At 35.0% G+C, this 26,158-nt stretch overlaps 2 protein-coding genes across 6 annotated transcripts in view; both read right to left on the bottom strand.

The window, feature by feature from the left end:
• The window catches only part of RABGAP1L (RAB GTPase activating protein 1 like), a 762,700-nt gene that overhangs the window by 491,752 nt on the left and 244,790 nt on the right, over positions 1-26,158 (bottom strand). The gene's annotated exons all lie outside the window — the stretch shown is intronic.
• GPR52 (G protein-coupled receptor 52) lies at positions 94-4,344 on the bottom strand. Its single transcript, XM_025877671.2, has one exon. The coding sequence runs from the start codon at positions 3,625-3,627 to the stop codon at positions 2,542-2,544; it is 1,086 nt and encodes a 361-aa protein (XP_025733456.1). The 5' UTR covers positions 3,628-4,344; the 3' UTR covers positions 94-2,541.

Below are 26,158 nucleotides of genomic sequence, written 5' to 3'. Positions count from 1 at the left end.
AAGAAAGAAAGAAAGAAAGAAAGAAAGAAAGAAAGAAAGAAAAGCAGTAGAGCAGAATGGTTCAATGCATAGGCTTTAGCTCCAACCCAGCTGAGTGTGAATGAACCTCTGTTACTGACTGACTGAGTGACCTGGCATTAATCACTCTTCTTTAGTTTGCTCATCTCTAGGACAAGAATAATAAAAGTACCTATCTGAAAGGGCTGTAGTGAGGATTAAATGTTATAATATATGTAAAAGTTAACACAGTGTTAAAACTTGACACATAATTGTTATTATCATGAGGAAAAGCCAGAAGAGGAAAATGCAATAAACACAGCCTCAGGTTTCCTCTACAGAGATCTACTGAGTCCTTTCTAACTCTATTTACACACCAAACTAAAGGAATCAAAATTTGATTCCCAAATAATGCATATCAAGTTGAAGATTCTATTTGTGACAGCTGAAAAGCTAGTAGTATTATGCTTTCTTGAATTTTGTTTTCCTTGAACTGGTCTGAACCTAAAAGGCTCATTTCAACTTATCCAAAATGTCACTGGCAAACAGAGGGCAAGACTATACATAACCCAAACCACAGAAATGTTAAACAATTAAATTTTGACTCCCAAACAAGCAAACTCTCGTTCTGAGTGTTTATTAAACTGAAACAAAGTCTGATTTTGATATATAGAATACTATTTTATTCTTTATTTTAAACCTTTCTTACATGTTTAAAAATATACATGGGTTCAGAACAACCTCAATAAAATGATGACATTTTCTATTAAAGGACCTCTGAAGTCAAACCACTGGTGTGCAAACACAGTTGGCTTCCAATTTGAAGTCATAGGCACATTTCATTAAATGCATTTCATAAAACAAAGAAATCAAAATGCTGAGAAGAAAAATACTCAGTAGTCTGATATAAACTTTAAAATATCTGTCAGGCAGGAAACTTATAGTAAAAAAAAGTAAGATTTAGATGTTTTACCACTCACACTTGCTTCACTACTATTCCCCAAATGCCATTTTGCTACATCTAAACCCCTGACAATTTATTATACAATTCCATGTAGCACACTAAAAAATAAGTTAATTTAATCTTTGTGTATGAAAACAGATCATTACAAAAGAAAATACTGACAGCTCTTACCTGTATTTGATAATTAAGTATATTGTATTCTCAGCAGTACTAAGAATGCAGCTTGGTCTAATATAAATATCTAAATAACAACTACACAAAAGTATTTTTCTCTTCAAAGAAGTTTTTGTATATTTTTTCCAATGTTGATGACTTAAGCAACATTGATCTATATATTGTGCTAAGAAAACATTAGGCACAGATCACATAATATAATTTACATTTTCTTTGTTGTAAAAAATATACTATATGCAAATGCATATCACACAAATGATTGGTGGACGCAACACTAAGCTTTGTAGACCTAACACAAAAGGTTAATATTTACTCTTAAGGGGTAAAAAAAAATGGGGACACAGGGAGTGTGGTCTGAAAGGGCAATCAATACCTCACTTCTGGGTGAATACTCTGCATCTGCATTAGATTTGTGGATTTTCTTAAAGAAAAACAAAGCTTTATTATAGCAAAAAAAGATACCACTTTGGGCACATGAACTAAATGAAAAGGAACCAGATAAAAATGTTTACAAAAGCTATTAAAAATATTTAACACAATATCTCAAACAAGCTATAGATTGCTTTATTGGAAGGAATAGATTATTTAACATTATGATTGCTTTATATAGTAGATTCTTTCTTTAGCTAAGACACTTTTGGATTAAGGTACTGAAGGATACAGATCAAGAAAAATGGAGAGAGAAAAAAATAGCAGGCTGTTAGAAAGGGGGTGGAGGGTTAAGCATAATTTTACCCAGAAGAAACAAAAATACTGTTTCTTTTTGTTTATAACGGAAATTTTATGCTGTGGATGTTATAAAAACACAAGCAAAAAGGTTATGTGGCAGGTAATAAAATACAATACTTACTACACATCCTTCATGGAGAAACCATTTATGGATTGCAGATTAGTATGTTTAAAAGTATACTTTGATGCAAAAAATTGTACTTTGCCACATATATAATATGTAGCATTTTACTATAAAGGGCGATTTATGTAAGTAATTTCCACAAACACAAAGAGAGTGAGAGAGACAGAGACGGACAGAATGAGAGGCAAAGACAGAGGAGAGAGCTCAGCCAGAGAAGACAGATGCCGAGGGGCTTTGCTCATGTCCTGTGGAAGATCTGAGATATTTTTTTCAATACTTTTTTCATCCTCCGTGCTTAATTTTGCTATTACTGTACATTTATATTCATACACTATAATTATCTCATGAGATTGCCCTCTATACATTCTTTTCTCTAGTTCCCCACCACCACCATGGAAAAAGAGGGGGGAAAAAAAAAGAAAAGAAACTTCTAGTCCCTTCATCTCATAGTCAACTATTCAAGTAAATATTTCTCTAGTGGCAAATTTCCAGATGAACCAAGAATACAATCCAAAACTCCTACAGATTACATTTGAGTTCTGTATAGTTCTCTTCAAATGGAGCAGGAATTAGCCCGTTTCCGAGGTTTGGGGTCTCGTGCTTCCTGATCCTTCATACACATACAGGACGTGCACATTGTCTCGGACAGTCTTCGGAGGCCTAACCGGAAAACACTGTTGGAAAGGCTATAGATTACACAGTTACAAAAACTATTACTTATAGCAAGCCAGGTTGTTAGGAAGGACAGTGTTGGATTGTCCAAGACCCGGGAGCTTTCTAGAAGAAAGTAAATTATGTAAGGGAGCCACAGCATGTAAAACACACTGGTTATCCGAAATAAAACCATGGCGTAGCGACGGTCAGGGCTGTGTCCAGTCTCCCCAGAGGCATCTACCTCATGGCTAGGAAATCGGGCCCTCCGGTCATTTATCTCTTTGGTGTGCTGCCGGCAAATTTTGAAGATGTGGAAGTAAGTGAAGCAGACAACAAAGGCAGCAGGAGCATAAAGTAAACAAACAATAAAGCCAGTAAAATAGGCACTGGTGAGCCAGGAGGTGGCACACCATTCAAAAATGTCACCGTGGTACCCTGGTTTCCCCCAGCCAAAAAAGGAAGGCAAGAAAATTAGGCAAGAATAGATCCAGATTAAAATAATGCAAATTCTCAGGCGACAAGGGGTGACCAGTTGATTGTAGGAAAGAGGCTTGGTTATTGCAAGATAGCGATCCACACTTATGCAAGCAAGACATGCCATAGAAACACTTTTTAGAACGGAGATGATATATCCAAAAACCTGGCAAGTCAATGACTCATGGATACCTGTGGAGTAGTGAAGAAGTGAGAGAGTAGGAACCAAGCAGCTAACTCCAACGAAAAGATCAGCATATGCCATTGTCTGAATAAAGTAGCTGGTAGTATAATGGTGCAGGAGTGGAGCGCAGTGAAAGACAAAGATGACCGTTAAATTCCCAGCAATGATTAGAAATGTCAGCAAGACAATAACAATGGTCTCAAAGATGCACACATCCACTGCACTGTAGTAGCCAAATCCAAGTGGGCAGGAGTGACGTTCAGACACATTCACAATGCCACTGCTCATGTTCAGGATGCTCCATTCAGTCCACCTGGATTCATTCATGGCTTGGAATTAAGGAAACGGGTAGCCTTGGTTCCAACAAGCAGGCGCCCTGTCCAGCATGTGTTAAACTCTGCACATTAGTGTCTTGGGATCAGCTTCGGTAGACAGTGGCAGTGCTTCTGTCACAGCTGAGCCTCCCAGAGAGTACTCAAGCCTCTTCATCAGCTCAGTGCAGCAGTGACACATCTCAACTTTGGGTGGGGGGCGGGGGGAGAGAGGGAGGTAAGCTAGAAAGGAGGTGAAAAAAGGTCACTGATGAGCTTCCTCCAGTGCTCTCAAACAACTTCTGAAGACACAGGCACTTCTAGAGAAAATGGATTTCTTATTACCTTGCACTATGAAAAATTAAATCTGTAAAAAGAAAAAAAAAATCAATTGACAAGGGAAGAAAAGCCTTTGTGCGGTGTTTGTTCTCCTCAGAAAGGTAGTTTGTTAGGGATCAATTAGAATGAATGAGAAGAGGAAAAAGTCTTAAATTGTCTCAGGCTTTCTGCTTCATCTATCATAAGAAGTGGATTCATACTTTACAGTTTAAATAACTAAGATCTAAGATCTAGTCGCAAATCTAAGAAAAAGTTCATTGCAGCAAAAAGTGTCTTTGGACTCAGTTCAGGGTTTGATGCTGGTGGATCAACTTCATGATCTATTTCTCTCTCATTTCTCAAAAAAGCTAACTCCCCCGACAAACACACACACGAGGTTAATTCTAAAAGACTCAGCTCAACTTGGGCATAAAGGAGCAGAGCAGAGGTAAAAGACTCCAGATCGTCCTATAACTCTCATGAGGAAATAAAAGCTTATTTCCAGTAGGGAAGATAATATACAATGGGTTAACACCTGACAAAAGATGATAAACTTTAAAGTTTTAATTCTGCATGCAATTTTTTAAGCATTCAGATGAAAACAGTTTTAGTCCATCACAATTACTAGTGCTACCACCAACAATATAATTTATACTTTTTCCTTTTCAAAGGGAAAATAAGTGTTACTAATTTCAGCATCAATAACTGAAAATAACTTGTATTATCTGATATGCCACCTTCCAAATAATGGAGCATGATCATTAAAATAATAGCTCAAAGTTATTTCTCACCTTCGCAACCACACCTATATCTCACATATATATGAAATTTAGACAATAGAAACTTTCCTATATACTGAGCTTACTTGACCAGAAATGCTGCCATTATTTATTACTTAGGTATTTCTAGTAGGCTTTGTAGTCTACGTTTCTCTCTCTTCTATTTTCATCAGAGGATTAACACATTAGATCATTACTTCGACTAAATCTTCTGAAAGTGGAAAATTACCTTGTTTGTTATATTTGCAGTTATATAGCAGCCATATGTTAAGAAAATGCCTCTTCTATTTCTGTATTCTATTTTGAGCAAGTGCTCAATTAATACAGGGGCCATTAGGTAGGTTATAAGATGGTCTTATTTTAAAATACCTCTAAAGCATCAAGGTGAGTTTAAATCCTAGAGTTTGAAATACTGAAAGGCTTGCAGGATAGAATCCATCCAAAAGGCTTCCAAGGTCATTCTGATTATCAGGTGAACATTTGTCAAAAGCTTTTTTAAAGTACACGTATTTCAGAGAGTTTCTTGTCAGTCTTTGTTGTCATACCTCTTGAAGAAATAACATGCATTAGAAATAAAAAACATTTCCTTCAGGAACAAAGCAGCAGCTTAATAGAAAGCATTCTTCTGAAAGTTGTTTTCTCGTGCACCACCAAGTCATTCAGGGAAGTCTTTCTTCTTTTATAATAGTCACAGGATATTCCTCCTTGTACATTCCTAGTTTCACTTATCACAAAATAGTCTCTTCTTACAGGAATAAGGCAATGCTTCTCACCTACATTCACTCTTATCAGCTGCTAGGCTGGGCTGCTTGATTCAGAAGTCCGATCTACTGTGATGCAGTTACCAGGATGCTGTCGGTATATTCTTCACAATCTCTCAGTATCACTGCCTCCACCTGAGCCGGAGCCCTGCTCCTCCTCCTCATCCTGAGCTGATGCAGAAGAACTCACCATTAGAAAGGTGACTCGGTCCTCCTGCCCCAATCAACAGCACAGCCAATGGCTACTGCAGCTGAAACTGTCACTAGGTAACAGTTGCCAGGCACATGCAGGCTTATAGACTTACTCGGCAAGCTCCGATCAAGATTGACAAGAGAAGACAATGCAACTGACCGAGCCTTATAACATATTAATGGCACATGTGAATCTCTAGAGGTAGTCTCATTATAGCATTTGTAAAGATTATTTCCTATGGACAGGACAGAAAAAAAACAAAAAGCAAAAAAAAGCACTGGGATACACCTTTAAACCCTGTAAAGAAACTACCACGAGGTACTATGACACTAAAAAGTCAGCAGAAATCTAATGCTCACTGGCAGAAAAAATGCATTAATTATTAAAAATCAGCTAAGTCTTCGTGAACTCAAGTGATATAGCTACTAATTTTACTCTCTAAAATATAGTTACATTTTGATTAATAGAAGTTAAATCATTTAATAATCTCGCCAATCCCTGCCACACCCACACTAACTTGCTGAATTTGATGTATTTAACTGTATAAACGAGGCATTGGAACTAACACCTCTACGCTAAAATCTATTTGGGGAAATATTTAAGGTCAAATGTGAATTTTGAAAAGTAGGGATTAGAAATAAGTAGAATGACTGTTTACTCCACTTTTTATCCTAATATGAAAAACAATCAGAGTCAAAGAACTCTGTCATATGGTGATTGAGCCACTCATACCCAAGTTAGAAGAAAGCAAATTAAGCTCCTTTACCTGATGGAGGTGAAAAACATTTCCATTTATTTTGACTTACTACAGACAAACATTCTCTATTTTAAGCATTTCCTTATGGGGTCAGCACTTTTCTTTAAAGTGACTTAGAATTAATTTACAAATTATTTCAGAATTAAATAAGGAAAATTAAGATGAAAACGGAAGATAACTAACATCTGTTGAGCACATTCTGTGTGCCAAGCATCATGCTATGTGCTTTACATATTTTCTCTCTATAAAAACCTTAAATCCTTATGGAGTAGGTACCCATCATTAACATTTTCCAAAGGAAGAAGGTGGGTACTAGAAAAGGTAAGTATAACTTGCCTACTAGAGTCATGAAACTGGCACTGAAATAGGTCAAAACTGTCATTCCTAACACCATATTGATGAACCTCTCTCCCTCCCTTTCCTTTCCACTGATGGCTGCCACTAAGGAAATGTCTAAGAAGAATTATTTTGGATTTCTTTCTTTTTTTTTTTTTTTAGATTTCATTTAAATTCAGGTTAGTTAACATATAGTGTATTATTATTTTCAGGTGTACAATTTAGTGATTCATCAGCTGCATGTAACACACAGTGCTCATTACACCAAGTGCCCTCCTTAATGCCCATCACCCAGTTACTGCATCCCCCCACCCACCTCCCCTCCAGCAACCCTGTTTGTTTCCTATAGTTAAAAGAGTCTCTTATGGTTTGTCTCCCTCTCTGATTTCATCTTATTTTATCTTTCCTTCTCTTCCCCTATGTTCATCAATTTTGTTTCTTAAAATGATTTTTAAAGAACAGAAAACCCTATTTTTTCCTCCATGTTGAACTGCCTTACAGGAAGGCCATATTATTGTTAAAAATCTTCAGGGGCTTAGGTGAAATACAGAATGCAAGCACATTTCTCATTACCAGAATAATTTATAAAACAAGTTAGAATAACAATTGTAGAATGTAGAATGAGTACAAACATGTTGAGGTTTGAAAGTAAATATTTAAATGTAATAACAAAAGGCTAGAAGGTCCTATTTTACAGGGAAGTATTTTGACTTTTAGGGATACCTAAAAGTTTTAAAATCAAACAAGACTGGATTTAACTAACATTCTCTTTTACAATATAAATATTCAAAATAAAAATTACATTTGATAAATATTCATGAATGTAGACAGAACCCATACCCCATATTAAAAAGTTAAATACTAAGCTTTACTATAAAATCATCAAAAATAAAACACTATCAATTATTAAAGTTACCTATGTCATACAAATCTAAATAAACCATTTACAAGGATAGACTACATATATTTTTTAAAGATCTACTCTTTTTTTTCCTAAAGATTTTATTTATTTGAGAGAGAGAGCATGAGTGGGTGGGTAGGGGAGAGGGACAGAGGGAGAGGGAGAAACAGACTCCCCGCTGAGCAGGGAGACCAACACAGCGCTCGATCCCAGGACCCCAGAATCATCATCTGAACCAAAGGCAGATGCTTAAGCGAACAAGTCACCCAGGTGCCCCAGCCTTTACATATTTTTTAATAGCTTTGAATGTAATATTTTCAAAATCAGGGAAATGGCAAAAAATCTCACAAGGAAATATAACTAAATTGCTTTAGTTTGACACATTTATTTCCAAAAACTATCACTGACAGGGATTTGAGTCTATGAATACTCTAAATAATCCATAATTGTACGTGCTTCCAAAGGTATATGATAAAAAAGAGAGAGTTCAAGTAGAGCCTTTGATGTACTAAGCTTCCTGCTTTCCTTCTACCAACTTCCAAAAAAACCTCAATGGTTCTGGGGCACTTGGGTGGCTCAGCTGGTTAAGCAACTGCCTTCAGCTCAGGTCACGATCCTCGAGTCCCAGGATTGAGTCCCACATTGGGCTCCCTGCATAGCAGGAAGTCTGCTTCTCCCTCTGACCTCTCCCTTCTCATGCTCTCTCTCTCTCTCAAATAAATAAATAAAATCTTAAAAAAAAAAAGAAGCATAATCATGTTTAGAAAAAAAAACTTCAATGGTTCTAAGATAATTTTTTTTTTTAGAGATTGACTTGTTCCCTCACTTTTCTCCCTTTCCATCCTTTTTTCTGATCTGATTATAATAGGAACTAATTTATAATGTGAAGCTCTAATAACAAAAAGGCATTAATATCATATATTCACATAGCTCATTACATAAAGCACTCTTTGTTTTTAAATTAGGCATAATTCTCTTCATGTTAAGGGTCATTAGGTGTTTTATTATTCCCATTCTTATTACAATCATTATCAACCACCCCCCTCTCCTTTCAACTGATGAATGCTAGTCAAGAAATATCTAAGAGGAATCATTATTTAGGATACTTCAGAATTACTTCTAATAGCTAAAACTATAGCTTTATGAGATGACAAACCACAGGTCTTTGATTTCTTATTTATACCTTAAGTATGTTTTATATGTATCAATATTTCATTATGAAACATCTAAGCATTTCAGGCAACTACTCAATAGGACCTAAATAGCAAAGTAACAGAGGGACATCAGCATCAATGGTAAATAAAATAAACAGTAGGTAATGATTATCAAGGAGAACTACACAGCCAATATAATACTGTGAAAAGTAAAAATGAAGGGGGTGGAAATCGGAGGGGGAGGTGAACCATGAAAGACTATGGCCTCTGAGAAACAAACTGAGGGTTCTAGAGGGGAGCGGAGTGGGGGGATGGGTTAGCCCGGTGATGGGTATTAAAGAGGGCATGTATTGAATGGAGCACTGGGTGTTATATATACGCAAACAATGAATCATGGAACACTACATCAAACACTAATGATGTAATGTATGGTGATTAACATAATAAAATAAAATTTAAAAAAATTTTTTAAAAATTTTAAAAAGTAAATATAGAATAAAAGCGTTTTTTTTTCAACATTTTTAAAGGTACAAAAAAGGTGTATGCATTCAGAATGTATCTATTTCTTCAACTACTCTTCCCATCTGTTAACTTTTCTCCATCTCCACTGTCATTGCCCTAAGCAAGCTAGCATTAACTTGCGTGTGGGCTCATGCAGTGGTTTCCAGTGTGGTCTTCCTGAGTTGCCTGTGGCCTCTCTTCAATCCATTATGCACAGACAGAATATTCTTTCCAAAATGCAAGCCAGATGATACCACTCCCCTTTTAAAATACTTCAGTGGTTTCACACTGCCTTAAATCTGTTCTCCACATATCCATCCAATCTTTTCTTTTCTATATTGTTTAGGATTAGCTAAACCTCCTCCTATTTACCCATCCCCTTGTCCCACATATATTTGCTATGTTCTTTACTGCCTCAGGACATTTGTACCTGCTGCTTACTATGCCATCACACTTTTTTAGTTAATTCAGATGCAACCTTCAGATTTTGTTCAAATACACTTTCTCACAGATACCTTCCTTGAATTCCCAGATTACACCAGATTCCATATTTATCATAGTTTATAATGATCTAGTTCATTCAATTTTGTCTTCCTAACTACATCGCAAGCCCCATGAGAGGAGCAATACCTGTCTTATTCCTTATTATATCTTAAGTGCCCACTCTACACTGTTGGACATAAAATTGGAGCTAAAGAAGTGTTTACTAAAACTTTAACATAAAGCACATAAAAATAGCTTGAAGAACCTTGCTGTAATATAAAAAGGAAGGTTACAAGACATGACATTGCTGCTTTTACAAAAGAACATTCTATTTATTTTTGCAGTAATTCTCATGTCCCCGTAAGCAGAGCTGTCACAGTGTGCACCACCTTAAATTGTTTCATTATTGTCATTATTTCTTCCCAGTTTGAGCTAATATGTTTTATTTGTGAATAGTCTTTTACATTTTTGTATGCTGAATATGGGCACCAAAGAACCTGTAAAAGTTATCTTTTTCAATTGAATGTGCACAAATAAAAGTTTGGAAAAGAAAAAAAACTGCTTGAAGAGTCTATAAGAAGACAGAAAAACACTAATAACCAGTTTCTGTGAAGCTCAGAATATACAAAGTTGCTTGCAATCCCCCTTGAATGACATGCAAGCTTCACAAGAAATTTATAAAGTATATAACATGATTGCAGAAGGAGAATAATTAGCCTCCTAATATATTCAAATTGGGGGCAATATTATTCATCTATACCTCTATCTAAACCAATTCAATATGAGTATTTGACTAGTGCTTTGAAAAATCCTATCTAGCAGGAGATAACAATTATTGACTTATTTTAAGGATGACAAATGCTACAAAATGCAGTATCGATATTTTTTAAATGTAGTATCAAAGCAACTTCATCTAAATGCTAAAAAAATAAACCATTTGAAGTAGCACATATTACAATCCACTGATTTAGTGATCCCTGAAGGACAGAAAACAAGTTTATATTATTAACTTTATTTCATTATGACAAGTTATTAACAATTACAAATATTTAACAAATATTAAGTGAGTGGCACTACAGAAGAAAACTTCCTCAACCTGCTAAAGACACTCCATGGAAAAACCCATAGCTAGCATGATACTTAACAGTGAAAGAGTAAATGCTTTCTTCTTAAGATGAAAATAAGACAAAGATGTCTGCTCTTACCACTTCCATGCACTTTGTACTCAAGGTCTCAGCCAGTGTAATAGGCAAAAAAAAGAAAGAGCTAAACCATACACGAATAGGAAGACATGATTGCATACATAAGAAATACTTTAAAAATCTACCCGAAAGACCATTAGAACTAATGAGTAAGTTTTGTCCAAATACAAGGTCAAAACAAAAATCACTGAATTTCTATATACTTGCAACAAACTATAGTCAATGAAATTTTAAAACAATAAACCATTTACAGTTAGCTTTGAAAAGCAGAAAATACCAATAAATTTGACAAAAGATGTGTAAGACCTCTACCCTGAAAACTACAAAATTAAAAGGTCCTAAGTAAATGGAGAGATATACCACCTTTATGGATTAGAAGACTCAATACTGTTAAGAATGTTAGTTTTTCTCAAATTAATCTACAGATTTATTGCTATTTGTAGAACTAAATAGTTGATTCTAAAACTTGTATGTAAACAAAAAAGGGTCTGGGGTAGCTAAAACAATTTGGGGAAAGGATTTTTTAAAAGCTGGAGGACTAGTACAACCTGATTTCAAGACTTACTATAAAGCCACAGTAATCAAGACTGGCATAAGGATAAACAAGTCACTAAAAAGAACACAGTCCAAAAATAAACCCACACTTACCTACTGAATTTTAAAAGACTAAAGTCAAGAGGAAAAGAAATCTTTTCAGTAAATGTTACTAGAAAACTTTGGATATCTGGGGAAAAATTAACTTAGACCCCATCCTCATACTAAATACAAAAATGTATTTGAGATAATCATAGATTATGTTTAGATAAACATAAAAATTTAAATTATAAATATGTAGCTTCTAGAAGAAAACATACTAGAAGGAGAATATCTTCATGACATGTAAGTAGACAAAGATTTCTTAAGATACAGAAAGCAATAACTATAAAAGTAAAATGTAATAAATTAAAATTCTGCTTTTCAAAAAATATTAAGAAAATCAGTGAGTCAAAAGACTAGGTGAAAATTTAGCAAAACATATTATCTAACAAAAATTTGTATCAAAATTAATAACTGACTCCTATAATTTGTTAGTAAAAATACAAAGAACCCAATTAAAAATGGGGAAATGCTGTCATAGATACTTCACCAAAGAAGATATACAAATGCCCATCCAGAAAATGAAAAAGTGTTCAGCATCAATGGTCATCAGTGGTCATATAGTCATTATGCCTACTAGAATGGCTAAAATTAAAACACTGCAAATATTAAGTATTGGTAAGAATGCACAACAATTCAAACTCTTATAAATTACTAGTGGTAATGTAAAATAGCCCAACTTTTTTATATTATGTTTTTCACTGTTCTATTAGTTTCAGGTTTACAATACAGTGATTCAACAATTCCATATATTACCTGGTGTTCATGACAAGTGCCCTCCTTAAGCCCATCACCTATTTCACCCATCCCCCACATCCTTCCCCTCTGGTAACCATCAGTTTGTTCTCTATAATTAAGAGCCTGTTTCTTGATTTGTCTCTCTCTTTCTCCCTTTGCTTGTTTCCTAAATTCCACACGAGTGAAATCCTATGGTATTTGTCTTTCTCTGACTGACTTTTTTCGCTTAGCATTATAATCTCTAGCTTCATCCATGTTGTTGCAAATGGCAAGATTTCATTCTTTTTTTATGGCTGAATAATATTCATACATACACAATATATATATACACACACACACCACCTCTTCTTTATCCGATGATCAATCAATAGACAATTGGGCTGCTTCCATAATTTGGTTATTGTCAACAATGCTGCTATAAACATAGAGGTGCATGTATTCCTTTGAATTAGTGTTTTTGAATTCTTTGGGTAAATCCCCAGTAATGCAATTGCTAGATGATAGGGTAGCTCTATTCTTAACTTCCTGAGGAACCTCCACACAGTTTTCCAGTGACTGCACCAGTTTGCTTTCCCACCAACAGTGTAAGAGGGTTCCTTTTTCTCCATATCCTCGAAAATGGCCCAACTTTTAAAACTTTGAAACAGTTTGGGAGTTTCTTATAACATTAAACAAATCTACTTACCAGTTCTAACCAAAATGAAAAAAAATACATATATATATCCACAAAAAAACCTGTATAAAAATGCCCATAGCGGCTTTACTTTTAATAGCCAAAAACTGAAAACAACTCCTATATCCATTACCAGGGAAACAGATAAACAAATTATGATATGTCCATACGATTCTGAAATAGAAAGAAATCAGAACATGGTTCCTTCATGTGGGGTGTGGATGTGGATGTGTGTGTGTGTCTGGACCAGCAAGAGGTATTAGGAAACTTTTAGGGATGATGGAAACATTGTGTATCTTGATATCTGTGGGTAACATGCATGCATATATATCAAAACTCATTAAAATGTGACATTTACGATCTGTGCATTTCACTTATATGTAAATTATAGCCACAAAGAATGATAAAGTTATGAATGCACTTGCATGTTTCAAGTGCTCCATTTCTTTGTAAAACTACCACATGAGAGCCCTAAACTACTTGAGCAAATTTTAAGGTGTTGCCAGGAAATCATATATATTGATGTTTAAAAATAAAAATACCAGAATCCTCCAAAGCAATGTCCCATCAAGAATGAGAATTACTGTAATGTCTAAGAGAACAGATCCTACGAGACAGAATAAGTACATCTATCCCATGTCTACTTTCACACTCTCTCAATCAGTATACCTGACTCATGGTTCAGTGTTTGTACTCACAGACACAACAGCCCAGATGCAAGTGAGACACTGGGTGAGAAAAGACTTCTTATTAAATGCCAGTTATACAACACTCTGAGGCTGCCCTAGCTAGCTGGGATCTAAGACAACTGGCCAAGAAAGCAAACCTTTTGAGAGATTTCATTATCTTTAATCAGTCACAAAGGAAAACAGAGAAAGAAAATACTAATTTACATGTATGTTTAACTCTGAGTGGGGGAACCCTCAAATAAAATATATAATTAAAATCAAATTAATAGGTCAAAAATAGTATGCAGAGCAATAAAATAAAACCATGCACAGTATGCTCTTTCTTCACATTTTCCCCAAGTTAGGTTATTACTTTTAATAAATATTTATTAAATTTGAAGACAGGATAAGACTATGACTTGAAGAAGAGAATATAGGCTCTGGCATAAGCCAGATTTGGGGGGGGGGCACACCGGCTGCAGCACTCATTAACTGTGACACCGTGGGTACGTCATTCTTCCCACGTGTCTCAGCTTCCATCTGTAAAATGGACGTAACTCCCACCTTTGAAAGTTGGTTATGAAAACTAGAAATTAAAGATAAACCATAAAAAGCACATAGCTGTTCATTCAAAGCTCATATAGTAAAGGTAAGCATATTCTTTTTTATCAACAGACTTTTTGTTTAATCATTTCTCCTTAAGAAACTACACCCACAAGTAATCTGTTGAGATTAGGAAATTAATAACAACTCTTCCACTTTTCTACTGATTGCCATCTCCCTCCAAATTCCTTTTAAAAAGTACATTCTTAAAATGAACACATTATTTCCACCTGACCATGCATCTTAGGAAATTTATATGAACAGCAACACAGTAATGTAAAAATTACCAAAGTTTAGTCTGTAAAAACCTCAGTTTCATGGATGCTGCAATTCCCAGGTAATGAGGGTTTCTCTTTTTAAATTTTTAAAATTTTGCTTCACCCTATGAAATTTTACATTTAAATCTTTATAGGATGTATCATCCACTCCTCTGTCTTCTTAAACTGAGAATTCTGAACATAAATTTTGCCTGGTAGGCTGGGATCATCATTGTTAACATCAATGAGAACACAGTCTTATGATACAATCACACCTCTGTAGCTACTAGATTTCATTTACATGTATAGGCAGGTATAGATACATAGGTTTCATATAGAGAGAGAAACAGACAGACTTGTTTAATTTCCACAAGTAGCCAGGCACCTAGAAAAGAACGGAGCTCCCATATTTTCTGACTCTGTTTGCATAGCAAATATAGCAGTACTCCTCCTTCCTCTTCTAATTTGCTATCCTTAATTTTCTAAAGGCTTAAATATCAGAAATTAAGCTTACAAGAATTTTTCTCAAAGAGTAAACAGAAGTACTATTCTATGAATAAAATGCCATAGCTCAGGCCTAAGTTGTCAGTTATTTCTGGATAAGTGAAGTGCTAACGGTTTGAGTAGAGTAACAGACATGATAAATACACTTAAAAATAACGCAAGAGAAAAGGAAATTCCAAGCTTTCTTATATCTTCCATGTAAGAGCTATCCATTAATCATGTTCTTCTCTTACTTTATGAAACAATTCTGGAAATTAAACTGTTTAATAAGATTTTTATATCAATGAAATCCCATCAAGTATTAACAGTATGTCACAGAAAGTGTTCAACATAGCCACCTCCCTTTAAGTTGAACCTTAAAACATCTCCTGCAAAGCTCTGTCAAAATTATACAAGAACAGAATAGCACAATTACATTTTCAATAATGGGTTTACATTATAGGAAAGAAATGTTGATTCAAATTCATTTTTAATTGAAAGAGATTTTTCCCTTATAAAAGAAAATTGCTATTTTTTAAAGATATCTTATTGTTATGGCAACTGAAGTGCTAAAAATAATAAAGAAATATCAAAGTTGTTATAGCAACTAGAATTTTAAAAAGCCATGAAGTGTAAAATAATCAAACCTTTACTTGGCTTGAAATGCAACATCTATGACTCAGTTCTCAAAAGAAAACTTGAAATACTCATGCTCTTGTCTTTACAAATTGTCTCTAAAGTCCAAATTAAAAAACAAAAAAAACAAAAACAAAACTTCAGCCTAACAGTTGAAATATTTTTTATATTCCTCACATCCCTCATCATTCTATACAGAATCAACAATGGGTCTGATAACCATACAAGTTACCAAACTTCATGAGTAGCAGGAAATGTTGGTTACTCAATAAATGCGCATTGAATTGAACTCAATTACTCAGAGTTAATGAAAAATCTGGATTTTCTGGTCTTCTAACATGCTTATCTCTAATCTTCACTGTTTTGCTCTAGAATACACTAAAAGTCAAAAAGATCTACTCACTGCCAAAGTGCTTTACCCAGATTCATCCAATTAGAGTTCAATCAATTTACTATTTTACTGAAGGTCTACTGCATGCTACGTATTATGTGAAGTTCTGGGACCTTTTCTTGTAGAAGTCACAGTCTGGTAGAGAATGAACTAAAATAGGTCAACATCACCTGAAGTGCAATGAAGGGATATAATAAGATTATCAGGAGAAAATCCATGAAGGGTCTATAAGCAGTGGTAAGGTCTTCAAGGATTTAAACCAGGAAGTAACATAAATTGATTCTTTTCCCAGAGATAGCCAGATGAAGAAATTAAAATTTTAGATTTACATGCTTTGCACTAGAAATCTAGGGTAAGTCTTTACTTTCGTAGTTTCATTTGTCCCTTTCTAATAACTAATGGCCAAGATTCAGGTGACAAATGTAGTAATAAACAGTGCTAATAAAGTACATTTCTCCAGTATTTATGCACTGAACAGAACTGACTGGGAACAGACCCCTGTATATGTTTCTCCGTACCCCTCTGCTTTAATTTTTTTTTTTTTAGTATATTTCCCCCTAAAAATAATTGGCTTATTTTTAAAGTAGCTGTGGTTTATCTTGTGAGCTAGTAAAGACACCTTGAGAAGCTCAGACTGGGCTCAGTGGGAAAGTGGGCCTTATTTCCCTTAGATACAGAAAGGGAGAACTGGGGCATCTGGGTGGCTCAGTCGTTAAGCGTCTGCCTTCGGCTCAGGTCATGATCCCAGGGTCCTGGGATCGAGCCCCACATCGGGCTCCCTGCTCCGCGGGGGGCCTGCTTCTCCCTCTCCCACTCCCCCTGCTTGTGTTCCCTCTTTGGCTGTGTCTCTCTCTCTGTCAAATAAATAAATAAAATCTTTAAAAAAAAAAAAAAAGGGAGAACTGTAGCGCTTTGTTGATGAGGAAAGCCTCCTGTTGTATATGCTGTAGAGTCTGATTCCTCTGCAGAAAGAGGATGCTTACAAAACCACAAACTCTTCCCTTACCTGCCTTACCCAGTAAAGAAGATGACTAGTGATAATCATTACTATTTTGATCCTGAGCCCATTATAATTCTGTTGCCTTTTAATAAAATGAATAACCAGTATTGTCCTTTAGAAAAACGATCTACAATGCCTTATTTTATTCTTAATTTGTGCTTATTAGTATCATCCAACAAAATCTTATTTTTCCAAGTTTTTACCAAAAAAAGGAATACAAGCACTCAAAAACAGAAAAAAGAATTTAATTTTACATAGTTGTATTGAATGGTTAGACTGTACCTCCAAAATAAAAGTAAATCATTCAATAGTTAATTTGATCATTATATTTAACACTGTAGCAATTTCTATCCATGTAATGCCTGTATGATTCATTTTATAACACTTGTTGAATTTCTACTTGTTTATGCCAGATATATATAATGTCTATGTGTCTGCATATATTATACATTTTGTAATATTTCTCAAACTGGGGTCCAAGGAATCTTCAAGAGTATATCTTTAGTGGTCCATGAATACTCTAATATTTTTTAATTTTCAATTTTATTTCCACCATAATCTAAAAGTTTTACTAGAAGTAGATTCTGATAATCTGGCTGCTATCTCATAACAAAGTACAATTATGCAAGGACTTATTGACGCATTTACCATTGTGTTGGAGCCAGCTGGTTCTTAATTTATTGCAGGCTAAGAAAATAGTACATAAGGAGGTTTAATATGTAAATAAGGCACCAAATGAGCGTCACATGACCTAACACCACCCCATACAAGTAAGTTCTCTGAGTGGGTTGCAAAAGTGTGCTGGGAAAACTGAGTCATCTGAAAGCACATGGCCCCATAAGCATGCCAAGCTCAGAAAAAAACCATATCGTAGCTATCAGGATCCCATTCACAGTGGGAGCAGCAATTTAGTTTCAGGAAAATAACCTAATCCATAGCATTAAATTAATACCATATGGTATTGGTATTAATAGCATAAATGTATATTTTTATTATTTCTATTACATTACGATCATGAGAACTAAAAGCATATAGAATTCATATTCAATTTTATATTGCCACACATTTAGGTAACAAAATAATATTTACAGCCATACTGGTAGAAGGGGATTGTTAAGGACTTTTCTTCACCATGAAATTGTGTGGCATATTATTCAATGTTGAAAACCCTGACACATCTAGTTGATATTCAAAAGATGTCTTTTAATAATGATGATTAAGTACTCTGGCAATAGAAGTGAAAAAGAGGCAAAGCTAAAGAAAACTATTTAACTAGTTTGATAAGAAACGAACAATTTTTGACTCTAGAGTGCCCACCAAGCTTATGGAAAATATCCAAGTCATATGAACAGATGGAAAAAGAGTTATGAGAGAGAATATAATTACCATAAGATGCTCATTTAAACACACATTTGCTTTTACATGCAAGCACTAAAGAAATGTCTTATTACCCTTTCCTCCACAAACTTCCCCCACACCCTATCACCACTCTGTATACTGCACTGTCAACTCCTAGACCAAGACAATTGTCTCATTTATCTTTGTATCGCTCATGGAGCCTAACACACAATGCTTCAATCACAGATATTCAGTACATGTTTGTTGAAAGGATAATATTTCTATTGAGCCAGCACTTTCTCCCCAAAGATCTCATAATGCTTTATAAGCAGATATTACCGACATTATAAACATATTGCATGACTTACTCCAGATCACATTAAAAATATGATGGAAGAGGAAAAATCAACAGAAATGATGAAATGAAAACCTTCTAACCCTGAGACCAGAAATGTATTAACCACAAGATCAGTAAGTGTCTGTTGCAGGAGCCTAAAGTAATTTACTTAGCAATTTAATTCACCAACCAACAAAAGGGCTGAGTATATTTAACCATCTTCTTTACATTATAAGGTCCTCTGAAAATATCTATCATTACTGTTATCTTCAGTGGGGAGCACAGTACCTGACATATGATAGAAGGTAATGATATATGCTAAATAAATCAAATTGACTGATTTTTGTTCCTCTCCTGCTAAATTTCAACACAAAAGGTTACTTCATAAAGCTAGAGCCTAATCTAAAACAAACAGCAGGATTCTCTTAAAATAACAGAAATTAGGGTGGCTTAAATTCACCCAGAATATAAAGCTTTTCAAAGGAAAGCTAAAAATATTATACCTTCTCATCATCCTTGGGTCATGTTATGGGGGAATAAGGAAAATGAGAACTCAAACGAATTGACCTACATCTGCCAGTACAACTTTATTTTTCGCCAGGCATTTTCAAAGCTAAGTGGCTAAAGTGATTAGGTAGCATCGGGAACAACTCAGAACACTGAGCCTTTGACAGAAATCACTTTTAAGAGACAGAAATTGAGAACGGAAAGAATAAACCTATTGTGCTGTTTTTAAGACAAGCCTAAAAGAGGAATAAATGTTGCTAAACTGGCAAAAGCCTGGTAAGAAAATGTCTCTACTGAAAAGGATTTGGGATCAAAGAAGAAAATGTGATTAAAAACTTGAATTAGAAGACTGAAGTGGGAATTCGCAATCACTTTGGCGGACTTGAGGGCCCACTAGGCAACATCAATGCAACAATGTTTACAGACTCCTGAGTTGGGGGATAGGACTTGAAAAAGAACATTCACCCATACATATACGTACAGATATATACACACATTCACAGAGATTCAGTGTTCCTGTTAATCTAACATTGACAACTCTGTAATCCCAGTTTCAACCCAGCAACAATCTAGATGCTTCTGGTGTGACCACAACATAGGTTAAAGCTTGGTAAATGTAGCTCTGCAACATGGACTCATATTACAAACATAACCATCCTCTGCTTTTCCCATTCACTCTCTCACCTACCCCTGCTTTCAGGAGCTGAAATAAACTGGTACACAGCAGCATAAAATAGAAAGATGAGTTAGAGAGATACAGTTATTTAAAAGTTAAGCTTTTCTGAGAAACCGTAATTTTGTTCAAAGAAAAAATACACCTTGGGTTAAAAGTAGATTCTTATAAGATTTAAATGTGCCAGTAAGAAGCTAGAATTAATTGGGTATTTAAAACTCAGAACACTAACTCCAAATAATTTAAAATCAACATTTACTCTAGGAAGAAAGTGTTCACAGAATTCTATTCAATATCCAATATTCTGAAGTTGCTTATAAGGTAACAAGGAGATAAATCAACCTCTGATTCTTTTCTTTTCTCTTACCATATAGGAAATATTTCTAGTGCTATGCCTTTTGAATATTAAGACCTTGGAGTCTTAATACTCCAGTCCCTCCACAGTCTTCTCGGGAAGAAGGCACATATGAAGATATATTTGTGATAGAAAAGTTTTAGAACATTTTAGGAAACTATTTATCCAATATCCCTAGTCTGTCTTTATACTTGCAAAACTCGATAGCCCTGTTTAAATCCTTGCATATACAAATATTATCTGGGCATCAAAAGATGACTGCAGAAATGTGAAGGATTCCAGTTATAGTAATGGGTTGGAATGACATTTTCCTTAATAACTCCTTTTATAAATGTACCGCCGAAGCTGAATGTCATTATGGGACTATTTATAATTTAAAGCTTTCTGTCAAGATGATTTTATGCCCTGACATGGCTCTGAGTAGGCTGGAAACAGCTGTATTTCCCAAGGGAAAAGAAATTATTGGTGTTGTTCAAGAGCAAAGGTATTAAATAGGAAGTATTTTTAACAGAACTTCATGAGAAAGATGATGGCTAACTGATTGTAACTATAGTAAAATTCTGCCAGTCAACCAATAACCACTTCAGTAATAAATGTTACTTTACCAATAAAGTTTCTTCCCTCTAAGTAGCTGAAACTTAATTATAAATATAACTCTAATCCTTTGAGCTTCCCAATAAACTAGATGCCTGGCACTATTACAATTAAGGTTTTTGTCTGTGCACAAAATGGGTATTAGAAAACTCTTGGAAATTTTCAAAACAACCATTTATCCAATATTGCTTTAATGTCACTATATTTGTAAATTTTAACTTTGCATAAATGAGTTTAACCAATATGAAAAGAATCAAGAGAAAATGTCAATTATTGAGTAACATGAGGACGTACTGTATTTGTGGAAAACACTGGTCTAAACCCCACCATTTGTAAAAGACAAACAGAATAATCAGACCAAGCTGTTTGTTTTGGTTTTGGTTTTATTATTCAGTTTTTAATCTACTAGAATAAAAAATATTATGTTTAATTTGGTCCTTATATTTTGGGAGATTTTCATAAGAATCTTAAGTTGGTGGGGAATTCTGAATACAATTATTGGAAATACTCTTCATGGCTCAGCCAAATGCTACTAGAAATGAGAGAAGAAAGTTCTAGTCCACTATTTATTGGATGACAGAAAGTCACTTGAATTCTTCTAGTCCCAAAGGGCTAATCTGTCTCATTTGTAAAATATGATGCTTACCAAATGAGGCATGCAATAGCCTTTTAAAAGCTGAGAGTCCTGAAATTTTTACATTCACAAGGGTGCCTATTAACAATATTCTTAATGTGTGTTGGGACACAAACACTGTAGACATAACAGAAAACTACTGATAAAAAAATAACATACTACATTATCTGTTGGTTATATTGGTCAGATCCTATTTATAGCAAATGCCATAACAAATTCTAATGAAAAAACTCAGCATGACAAAAAGATTCCCAACGCTGTGGCTGATGACCTACACATCTCAAATAATATTCAGTGTGTTAACAGTGCTCCTTACCAACTAAAATAGCAGCAACAACAACAAAAAAAGTAGAGAGTTCTCTATCATTTGCTTGCACTGACCAACAAGGACAATTTAGCCATTTTTTTTTCCTAAATGTTAATCCTATTGTTGGCTTACTTTAATTCCACAAAAACTTGCATTCCAGTGGCATACAACAATTTTGTAGCAATAATAATGCCAGTAAAGTGTTAATCATGAGCACAACTGGAACATAAAGGTGTTCTATATACAAGTCAATAAAATGCATTAAAGGTTGGAATTTATTCATGTTTTTATTCCATAGTAACAATAAGACACTTCAGAAAGTGTGATCTCAAGATTACTGCACTGACTGCAGTTTAAGTCACTCGGCACCTTTTTCCAGCACCTTTTGTTTCCTTCATAGGAAGCAAAACTATCACTACCCAATTTTGACTTAAAATATGGTTATTGTTTGTTTATTTAAAATATGGCTGAGATGTCATATAGTAAAGTCTGAGAAGAACATGATAAAACATTTCCAAAAATGAATATAATGTGTATTTTTATAATCATCAAAAAGCATTTAATAACTAAAGAAATACAGAAATGTCATCAACTCTAGGCAAGAAGTGAAGGTTAAATCTGCATTTTAGGAATTTTAAAGGCCAGGCTGAGACTGGAAAAGCAGAAGCTACACTATGAGCCATTATCTCCAGCAATCCTAAGGGCAAGAAGGTAAGGCACATAAAGGTTATTCTTTTCATGCCGTAAGTACCTCTTGTTCTAGGCCAGCTCTACTGAACACAGCCATTTTACATCCCCTACTTTGAGAGTGGGTCAGGAAAAGAAGATATATCCTATAGTCTAATAGGTAGGCCATAAAAACATAGACACACATTTCCTTCATTCATCATTCAGTAAATTTTTTCTTGATAGCCTACTGTATACTATGCTTTCTTTTTGAAGTCCTTTGGTTTTGGTCAAATACATCTTTTCTTATAAACTGAAGTGACTTTTCCTTTAGGAACAAGGGTGCTTACTTCTCAGATCATTTGCCTTTGGCCTACATATCCCAAAATAAATACATTTTTTTCTGGTTCTGAAAAGAGAGAAAGTTTAGTTTCAAACAGATGTCATATATAAATCAAAAGTAAAGTGAACACTCAGTCTACCTTCTGTACTTAAATTACCTAGAGAAGTTGTTCCAAAATTGGACTCAAAGGCTTGGCACAAGACAGGATACGACTTTTACAGAACAGTACTCTATACTAGAGGAAAGGAGGAAAGAAGAGGAAGGAGGGCAGGAGGGAAGAAAGGAAGAAAACAAAACAAGGAAACCTTCAAAAGACCTCCAAGAGGATTACATAGAAAAATTATCAAATATAAATATTTCTAATGCATTTTCACCCAAAAACATATTACTTTGCATTTAAGTAGCCCCTTTGGCCCAGGAGTCTTTTCAGTTTTTGTATTAGTTGATTCATAAATCAAAATACAGGCACAAGACACTTTGGAAATTATTCAGTTCATTTTGAGACACAGAAAAGGCAGTTTTACTCAAGCATATTCTCCAGAAGAGAATAAAGAAGAAAAAAGTCCAAAAGGCATTTGGAGATATTTATTTTTGTTCATTATCTGTTGATTCAATAAAGTGTTAAGTGCTTCCTGCAATGTCAGATGCAGTCTATTGATACTATGGAAAAATGCTGGTGAGATATGTTTATATTCCATATTGTCATAGTTACCTATAAGCAAAATAAGATAGTTTGGTACAGAAGAATGGACACAGAACTTTGTTTTGGGATCTAGGTACAGCTTCATCTGTTATAATTACCATTTATGTATCCCATACAAATAAATTCTTATAACTTTGGATTTCTCATCTAGAAAGTCATGCACCAATTGTCTTGCTTATCCCAGATGGTGAGTTGGAACATTAAATAAGAAAATATTTATGAAACATTTTGGGAAAAAAATTATAAAGTATGCTAAAAATGTCACTATTTTTACAATAAAACTTCAAAAAAAGAATGGATACCTGGACTATATAAGACTATTTCATGTAACTTCTCTTGGGCTTCTATTTCCACACCAATAAAGGGGAGGGGGGCTTATCACTGGCCTTGGTATTATAAAAGGCTTTAATGAGGATAAAATTAGAAAGTACATAAGAAAATTTGGGGTGCCTGGGTGGCTCAGTTGGTTCAGCGTCTGCCTTTGGCTCAGGTCATGATCCCAGGGTCCTGGAATCGGGCCTCATGTCAGGCTCTCTGCTGAGCTTCCCCCCGGCTTGTGCTCTCTCTCTCGCTCACTCTCTCTCAAATAAAATCTTTTTTAAAAAAAGAAAGTATATAAGAAAATTTAATAACTTAGAAGAGCTATTTCTATAAACTAAATGTTTGTGTCTTACCAAAATTCATGTGTGGAAATTCTAGCCCCCAAGGTGATGGCATTAGGAAGTGGAGCCTCTGGGAAGTGATTAGTGTCCATATATGGTCCAAGAAAGTTTCTTGCCTCTTCCACCATGTGAGGACAAACCAAGAAGGCATCCTCTACAAACCAGGAAGTAGGCCTTCACCAGATATTGAATCTGCTTATGCCATGACCCTGGACTTCCCAGCCTCCAGAACTGTAAGAAATAAATGTTTGTTGTTTATAAGCCACCCCTTTATGGTATTTTGTTATAATAGCCCAAATAGACTAAGTCAGCTATGAAACATAAAGTTCTTATTATTACAAATTCTATTTTCTATTTTTAAAACTTTTTTTGGAAGTGTTCAAATGTTAAAAAAAGTTACTTAAATCTTGATGATCCTTATTAATCAGGCACAGGAAACCTAGACACAAGATAATTTTCACCCAATGGGCAGAGAAGATATTCCAGTTTGTTACACTTACAATAAGTCTCCAATCTGGAAGAAACCACAGAGAGCTCTCTTTTTCTTATGAAAAGTAATCCAAAGTATGTGCTCCTAAACCAGGTAACTCTCTTGTTTACTATAACTCTGGGCAAGTTATTTAAAATATTTATGCTTCGCAATGTCCACAATAGCCAAAATGTGGAAAGAGCCAAGATGTCCATCAACAGATGAATGGATAAAGAAGATGTGGTATATATACACAATGGAATATTATGCAGCCATCAAAAGGAATGAGATCTTGCCATTTGCAACGACGTGGATGGAACTGGAGGGTGTTATGCTGAGTGAAATAAGTCAATCGGAGAAAGACATGTATCACATGACCTCACTGATATGACGAATTCTTAATCTCAGGAAACAAACTGAGTGTTACTGGAGTGTTTGGGGGTGGGAGGGATGGGGTGGCTGGGTGATAGACATTGGGGAGGGTATGTGCTATGGTGAGCGCTGTGAATTGTGCAAGACTGTTGAATCACAGATCTGTACTTCTGAAACAAATAACGCAACATATTTTAAGAAAAAAGAAAAAGAAGAAGATAACAGGAGAGGAAGAAAAGGGGAGTATGTCAGAGGGGGAGACGAACCATGAGAGATGATGGACTCTGAAAAACAAACTGAGGGTTCTAGAGGGTAGGGGGGTAGGGGGATGCGTTATCCTGGTGATGGGTATTGAGGAGGGCACGTTCTGCATGGAGCACTGGGTGTTATGAACAAACAATGAATCATGGAACACTGCACCAAAAACTAATGATGTAATATATGGTGATTAACATAACAATAAAAAATTTTAAAAAAAATAAATAAAATGTTTATGCTTCAATAATAGCACTTAAATAATTATACATAATATAAATAAACAGCAATAATTAAATGAGTTCACACATTCAATAATAAATATTCAAAAGGATTAGCTATTTTATTATATACCAATAAAGGCATTATCAAATTTCTACCTTCTGAGAGCAGTATGCTACAAAGCCTTTATACAAATCACTCTTGCTTCCCTTCAAAAGTACTAAAGGCTGACACACATAGAAAGTTGTGCTGGGCACCTGGGTGGCTCAGTCGTTAAGCATCTGCCTTGGGCTCAGGTCATGACCCCAGGGTCTTGGGATCAAGCCCCACATTGGGCTCCCAGCTCCCAGAAGCAGGCTTCTCCCTCTGCCCCTGCTTGTGTTCCCTCTCTCGCTGTGTCTTTCTCTGTCAAATAAATAAATAAATCTTAAAAAAAAAAAAAAAGAAAGAAAGAAAGTAAGTTGTGCTTCTAGTAGGACAGCATAAGCCCTAACAGCCCAACTATAAGCTCTAGACTAAATACAAAGAAACAATTCACTGAGGGCTCTGGAGATAGGAGAAAAGCAGGATTATTTTGGAGAGGTAGTCCAAACTTGGAGAATGGGAATATCTAAGTTAAGTATGCATTTTTTGCAGTTTT

The sequence above is a fragment of the Callorhinus ursinus genome, unplaced genomic scaffold (assembly GCF_003265705.2).
Source record: "Callorhinus ursinus isolate GAN/ISIS: 27379988/994484 unplaced genomic scaffold, GSC_fseal_2.0 scaffold13, whole genome shotgun sequence".
Classification (NCBI taxonomy): Eukaryota; Metazoa; Chordata; class Mammalia; order Carnivora; family Otariidae; genus Callorhinus; species Callorhinus ursinus.
The sequence above is the reverse complement of the archived record's forward strand: the minus strand, read 5'-3'. Positions and strand labels throughout refer to the sequence as shown.

Bases quoted from the DNA above. Each gene is read 5' to 3' on its own strand.
- GPR52 (XM_025877671.2), bottom strand. From the start codon at position 3,627: ATGAATGAATCCAGGTGGACTGAATGGAGCATCCTGAACATGAGCAGT.